The sequence below is a fragment of the Engystomops pustulosus genome, chromosome 4 (genome assembly GCF_040894005.1).
Source record: "Engystomops pustulosus chromosome 4, aEngPut4.maternal, whole genome shotgun sequence".
Lineage (NCBI taxonomy): Eukaryota > Metazoa > Chordata > Amphibia > Anura > Leptodactylidae > Engystomops > Engystomops pustulosus.
Genome location: NC_092414.1, coordinates 198,816,967 through 198,824,774, shown reverse-complemented (window position 1 = coordinate 198,824,774; position 7,808 = coordinate 198,816,967). Strand labels below are relative to the sequence as shown.

Genomic DNA, 7,808 nt, shown 5'->3' with positions numbered 1-7,808 from the left:
GTCCTGTCAGCGTGCCAGCTTAATCTGCAGCAGGAAACCGATTGTTACCTGGTTTCTGCTGCTTCTTCTGGGCAGGGAGATCTCTCCTTGACAGGCCGTTTAACTACGTAACTAATGCGATCACTCATGTTCGCAGCAGCAAATAAGAGAGACAGAGGGCTACTGGGGGGTTGGCGGGGGCGGTTGCAATGGAAGCTGAAGGGCAAACAAAGACTTCTGTGTCTGTCATGTATGGGTGCCTATTAGGCCCAGTCCTTGAATGAGTCTAATAGGCAAACTGTCAGTAAACCACTGACAGATACAATACATTGCAATACAGAAGAACTGCATGTATGAGGTTTCCCCAGTGTAAGTCCACTAATGTAACTTAAAACAGGTAAAAAAAATTACAAAAATAAATAAAAATGAAAAATAAAAATACTACAACAATCAGTTATTTCCCTATATATAATTGTATTTTGTGTTAAATAAAATAATACCCCCCCCCCTCAAACACACACAATTGATATTCTCACATTTGTAGGGGCCTTGGCCAAGAAGATATTACATTATTGTACCCATATTGTGAAGGGTGTACAATATAAAAGATTGATTCAAAATTTCAATTTTAGTACTTCCTACCTCCCAAAAAAAAATGTCAAAGAAAGTGATCAAATAGCTAGATGTACCCTAAAACAGCATGAATTGTACCGTTACCTTTTCCTGAAATAAACAAGACCTAATAATCCTCTTTTGATTGAGCAATAAAAAAGTAATAACTTTCAGAACATGGGGACACAAACCGTTTCCTTAAAAAATTGTTTAAGAAGACCTGTACATGTATGGTGTCTCCTTAATCGTAGTAATATACAGAATAATTGTATCATTTTTTTATACTGTACGGTGACTTTCATAAAAGTTTTTATTAAAAAAACAGCCATTTTATACTGCTCCGCCACATGCTAGAGTTAATAAATTTAAATCATTTTGTTATTTTTTTACCCATTGGAAAAAGTGAATCTTACCACAAAAAACAAGGCCTCATATGCCCAACACTTTGTGATACAACTTGTAGTCAGCTACATGTAAACTCAAATAGGATAGACATTGCGTGTCAGAGAAATTTGATCTTCTCATGATGTGTATATCTTGAGACATCCAACAGAGATGCAATGCAGGACACATTTGTATCATTCATAGTGGTTCTCATAAGTCTAAATCTGAATAATTTAGGAAAATATTCTTTTTAATAGCTCTTAGAACTTCCTTATTTCTCAAACTATAAACAATTGGATTCAGCAAAGGAACCACAACAATGTACAACATGGAGAGTATTTTATCTCGCTCTTGAGATGATTCGTTTTCAGGTTTCATGTTAAGGGTGAGTGATGTTAAGCAAAATAATAGGACCACAGTGAGATGAGAGGAACAACTGGAGAAGGCCTTAACCCTTCCAGACGACGTCTGGATCTTCAGAATGGTGGCGATGATGAATAAATAGGAAATAAGGATCAAGAAGAATGTGGAGAAACCTAAAGCGATGCCATCTACAGTTATCAGGAGGTCAATGCTTCGCGTTTCTGTAGGACGTAGATTCAATATGGATTTCATATGACAAAAGAAATGGTTGATTTCGTTAAAGTTACCAAAAGATACTCTTGATATTAGCAGAGGATACATTAATGCATTTATCAGACCAAGGCTGAAGGAGAAGACTGATAGGGTCAAACAGGTCTGGGGGTTTATAACAAGCATATAGTGTAAAGGGGTGCAGATAGCCACATATCGGTCATAGGCCATAGACGCGAGTATGAAAAATTCTGTCCCAATACAAAACACGTAAAAAAATAGTTGAGCAAAGCATCCTGGGAAGGATATGCTGATATCACCTGTGATTGTCATCACCATAAGCTTTGGTAAGATAACTGAGACATATATGATGTCCAGGACTGTGAGGTTACATAGAAAATAATACATTGGTGTGTGTAAGTAGGAGGTCCGACATACAATTGCAAAAATGAACATATTGCCCGATACACAGATTAGGTACATTACTAGAACTAGAGAGAAAATCAGCAGCTGAAGGTTCTTGTATCTGGAAAATGCTCGAAGATGGAATTCTCCATGTGTCGAGAAGTTATAGACATTTTCATACATATTATTTTAGCAAACCCTAAAAACTGTTCCTAGGGGAGGGATATAGTCATACAGAATCAGTAGCCATAGTATAATCACTAATATATGTACATCTATTACAGTGAATACAGTCATACAATAGTGCAGTAATACTTGAGCACATCCTTCTAAGATCGATGGCCTTATCCCAATGACTAAATTACTTAATTCTTAATGAGATATTGAAATTGAACATAGTCACCCAAAAAAAATAATAAACGTGGATTTACATCAAGACAATGGGAGTCATTTACTAAGGGCCCGAATGCCACGATTCCGTCGGATACCCCGACGATTTCCGATTTGAGCCGAATTGCGCCGGGATTTTGACGCACGCAATCAGATTTTGGTGCAATCACGCCACGTTGCATGCAACGGAAATGGGGGGGGCGTGGCCATCGGAAAGCTCGACGGATTCTGAAAAACCGCTGTGTTTTAAAAAATGCATCGCATGACACACACTTACCTGCACCCGGCCTAGCTTGGTGAATTTCAGTGCACTCCGATGGATTTCAGAGTATCAGCGACAGCTGGTGGACATCGGGGGAACTACCTTAGTGAATCGCCTGAAGACCCAAATCGACGTGGGAGAACCTGCTGCTGGATCGCGAATGGACCGGGTAAGTAAATCTGCCCCTTTGAGTTAGATGTTACACATTTCAATATACAGAATAAACGTGCTGTAGAGCACGATCCAAAGTACATTACTGTTGGAATAATAATGAATATTATTATTGCTTCTATCATAGAAAGTTTGATTCAAAATATTTTGAATATTGTAAAACGTTGCATCATACAAATGCAAATTTCTAATATGAAGCAAAGGCATTGTTCTCACTCTTGTTATCAGTAACTGCATAAAGATGTTGTGCCTAGAAAATTCAAGCCAGTTCAACTGCTGGTGTCTATTTTCACATCTAGAAAATTTGTTTAAAAAATGCATATAAAAATTATTTCTACTCAAATGAATGTTGTTTCTGCAAAAATCACACAGATGGAAAGAAGCCATCAGAGAAGCTTCTGCATCTTCAGATATACGGTACACGTAGATACAGTATCTATAACACGTAAGAAGTTTAATGTAATCAGTCTATAGGTCATTGTGTACAAGACTCTTACCTTCTAGTGTCTAAGCCTGAGCTATCTAGCACATGTACCTCAATCCTTAGCTAAATGCAGATAGCACAGCCTTATGTAGACACATCTGAAAGTATCTAGGGAATAGCCCCCAGTTGATTTATCTAGTTTGAGCGAAAATTATTCTAAATCTTTCCACTTATTAAAAAATATTGCATTATTTATGACTCTAGAAGTGGTCAAAAGATTCTTCCGACACCATTCGTATAGACCAATGTTCATACCAAAAATTTTGAATAGTACAGTATAAAAAACCATCGGCCAGAGACCCATCAGGCCTCAAAGCTTTGAATTTCTCCCAAGCCAATCCATAAGTGATCCTGTTGGTGTTCAGCCAGTTACACTGGAATCACTTGCTGTCCTGTTGTCCATGCTGTCCATGCTGTCCTGTTCTGGCTTCAGTACCCCAAGCTGATTTCACAGGAAGTGCCCACCCACATCAGGAATAGCTAAACCTAAATTAATACGAAATAATGTTAAATATACCAGATACATCATAGGCGAGGAAAAAGCCAGCAGCATAATACAGGTATCATCGGAGTTGTTGGAAATGCTCTCTCCAGCTATGCTAAAAATTTCTTGTCAGTAACGTTACAGTTACGCTTTAAGTTTCACCTTGGTTCTGCTCAACCAAATTGTAAATGTGCAATTGGCCAGCCTTGTCCTTTTCAGGTGAAACCATCATAGGCCTTCATCTAAATAGGAATTTGAGCTAGGAGGCATGTGATCCTAAATCCTGTGTAGACATCATGATGTTACTACAAAGTTACCTCCAGGGTCCTGGATAAATGTACCTAACACTTTTTTACTGTGAGCAATTGTGAATTTATAAGCTGCTGTGGGGGCACATATTCACAGCTGTGGGGTGACATAATGGCAACAGTGGGGGCACTGTTCAAATATTGATTACTGTGGGGGCAATGTAACTACATTGGCTTTGGAGGGGTTTAAGTTACTACAATTTATTGGCCTACGTTTCTGCTCGTACAAACTCTTTGCATATGTTGACCCTGAGACTTGAACCCAGGTCCCTAGCACTGCAAGGCTGTAATGCTTACCACTAATCCACCTTGCTGCCCTAATTATATTAGCCGCTATGGGCACTATTTCTATATTGTGGGCTCTGTTAATATTTTTGTTACAATGGGGATATTGGGGGAGATTAATTAGCATTTGTCAGGATTGATGGTAGTGGATCGTCTGTACTACTGGGACCGGAGACTAAGTGGTACCCGGATTTCACCAGACCCTGCAAAACAGGTTGGACTTGTTGCAGCTTGGTACCACCAGGTTGTTCCACAGGCGCGACTTTGTCCGCGGTGGTGGCAAAGGCGTAGTACAGAAACATAAGGCAAATTCATGGTCGGAGTGCAATAGGTGGTCGAGACAGGCACCACAGGATCATAGTTGGCGACGTAGCGGTAGGTTTGGAAAGGCAGAATGGGATCAGAATCAGGAATAGAATCGAGGTCACAACGGGAAATCAGGATAACTGCAGATGGCTCGGAATACAGCTTTCTACCAGGTGCGGAAGCACAAAGATCCGACAGGGGACACAGAAAGGGGCTTGAATTTATCAGGGCAGGCAACTGGCCAGTGACAAATATCATCCGGAGTGCAGGCATCACAGGGACAGGTGCATTACATGCTGAGGCACATGAAGGTGTAAGGGTGCACCTGTGACCCGGGATATGGGTCACGGGGGACCCCTTGACAATACCTCCCCCGTTCGGCCTTCCCCTCCTTTTGAATTGGAGGAACCTTTCACAATGAAGGATGTTGTCCTCAGGCTCCCAATACCTCTTCTCCAGTCAGTACCCCTTCCATTCAACAAGAAAGAACCGCTTCCCTCTGACTGACTTTGTACCCAGGACCTCTTTCCCCTCATGGACATCAGTGGAATGTACCTCAGTGTCACAATCTATGGAAATAGTCCCTTGGAACTATTTCCCTGGACCACCGCGGGAAATAACGATGTCAGCCGCAACCCGGGTGCGGAGTCTTTGCCAGTGCCCGCCAGAGAAACACCAGAGGAACAAGGGAACACCAGTGGAACATGGGAACACCAGAGGAACACGGAGGCGTCTGGAAATGCTCAGGAAACTCAGAGGCGTCTGGAAACGCTCAGTAAGATGACCTGAAGATCCGGCAGGGGATGCTGGGAGTAGCCAGGCTATATAGCAGAGCCGGGGGATCTTACTGGGTCGGCTCTTGGCACACCGGAGCGGCATCAGGGAAGGCCAAAGGAGACTCTAGAGCAGCCTCAGGGGAGGCCGATGGAGACTCTGGAGCAGCCTCAGGGGAGGCCAGTGGAGACTCTGGAGCAGCCTCAGGACAGGCTGGTGGAGACTCTGGAGTGGCCTCAGGGGAGGCCGGAGGAGCTGTGGGAATCTGCGGAGTCACCGGTGCGGCTTCTGGAAAAGCAGGAGCAGCTCTGGCAAGCTTCTGAGGCTGGGGCGACTTCCGGAGAGCCGCTGGAGCAGCTCTGGGGAGCTGCAGAGGCTGAGGCGCGACTGGAACAGCTTTGGGAAGCTGCACAGACTGAGGCGCTGCTGGAGCTGCTGGAGAAGCTCCTGGTGGGGACACCAGGACAAAGCAGAAGAGGTGAGGTAGCCGAACTTGAGGTGGTTCAAACACCTGGACTGGATTTTTGCCAGGAACTTGGTATGGGTAACCATGTCTGGGTCACCACTATCTCATAGAGGAGTAGCCCAGTCCAGCGCCTCTCCAGTGAGCAAAGAAAAAACAAATGCCAAGTGTGTTCAGGGTTGGACTGGGAGGACATCAGTTTGATGTACAGCGAGCATTGGGCAACAAAGCTCCTGCAAAAATTAGGGTTGCCATCAAATTTGTTAGGCATTAAAAAATCTGGTCCAGAGTTCGCTGACGAAAAACATGGCTGGGTGACAGAAACAACTGGAGGAGTCTCAGGAGCCTGCTGCTGGGAGGTAATAATCCGCAGGGTGTCAGCGAGTTTGTCCAAGAGTACTTTTTGCGCAGCAATCTCTTGGGACTGCTGGGAAATAGTGCTAGGAAGATCAACCAGAAGCTGTTATGGATCCTTGACACTGTCCATGTCATTTGCAGAGATCATGACCTTGGCGCAGTCCACGGCCGGATCTTACTGTCACAGACTATGGAAATAGTCCCTTGGAACTGAAGTCTGTGGACTCCTTGGACCACCGCGGGAGATAACGATGCCAGCCGCAACCAGGGAGCAGAGTCTAAGTGGACTCCTGGCCTTCGCTAAAGCCCGCCGCAAAGTGGGATGGTCTTGCAGCGGCAGGGAGCCACCAGGTCGCTCCATGAGTGTGACTAGGCCCGCGGTGGCAGCCACGGTAGGGACACGGGAAGACAGGACCTTGGGAAGGCAGGACCTCAGGAAGGCAGGACGGCTGACAGGACCGCCACAGGAGTACAGGACCGCCACAGGTGTACAGGACTGCCACAGGTGTACAGGAATATGGGAACACCAGAGGAACACGGGAACACCAGAGGAACATGGAGGCATCTGGAAATGTTCAGGAAACTCAGAGGCATCTGGAAACGCTCAGGAGGCTTTCTCTTCAGTAAGATGACCTGAAGATCTGGCAGGGGATACTGGGAGTAGCCAGGCTATATAGCAGAGCCGGGATGCCAGCGTCAATAAGGAGGATGCTGGCCCTTTAAATTCTTGAAGAGTCAGGCGCGCGTGCCCTAGAGAGAGCGGGCGCACGGCCTAGTCCACAAGCAGGAGCGGGACTGGAGCCATCAGGAGCCGGGAGCAGGGCAGCACAGCAAAGCAAGGGTGCACCCGTGATCTGCAACATGGATCTTGGGGACACCTGTGACAGGACAGGACTGGGGCTACGTGGCACACTGGGACACGGGTGCCTCCGCAATCCGAGACATAGATGGCGGGGTCACCCGTAACACTCAGGAGCTGGAGGTGGTACTTGCCAAAAAGTGTTTCAGTATTACTGGCTTCAGAAGGGAGACGTGGAAGGAATTCGGTATGTGCAAGGTGGGAGGAAGGCGGAGCTTATAGGCCACAGGATCGATGCGCTTCAGCACCTCAAATTGACCCAGATAGCGTGGACCAAGCTTGCATCTGGGAAACTTCAGCCAGATGTATCTAGAAGACAGCCACACCTTATCTCTGGAAGACTGGAGAAGGCCTGCGTCTCTTGTCGGCCTGGGTCTTGGTGCAGGTGGAGGCCCAAAGTAACTGCCGTATTTGCTCCAGATGAACTTGAGATCTTGAACCAAATCCTCCATGGCAGGAACATCAGAAGGCTCAGAAAGAGTAAGAGATGGACGTGGGTGTCGCCCAAAGACAACAAAAAATGGAGTGGAGCCAGCAGATTTAGAGTCAAGAGAGTTGTAAGAAAACTCCGCACATGGCAGCAGGGTGGACCAATCGTCCTGTCGGGCAAAGGCAAAATGGTGGAGATAGCATGGTCATGGTCTGATTAATCCTCTCACCTTGTCCACTAGACTGAGCATGGTACACAGATGAGAAGTCCAGTTTAACCTGC

General features: G+C 45.4%; 1 protein-coding gene across 1 annotated transcript; it reads right to left on the bottom strand.

Moving 5' to 3' along the window:
* Positions 1 to 1,185: 1,185 nt before the first annotated feature.
* LOC140128531 (olfactory receptor 8D4-like) lies at positions 1,186 to 2,136 on the bottom strand. Its single transcript, XM_072150227.1, has one exon. The coding sequence runs from the start codon at positions 2,134 to 2,136 to the stop codon at positions 1,186 to 1,188; it is 951 nt and encodes a 316-aa protein (XP_072006328.1).
* Positions 2,137 to 7,808: the final 5,672 nt, after the last annotated feature.

Coding starts and splice junctions, on each gene's coding strand:
- LOC140128531 (XM_072150227.1), bottom strand. CDS start 2,136: ATGTATGAAAATGTCTATAACTTCTCGACACATGGAGAATTCCATCTT.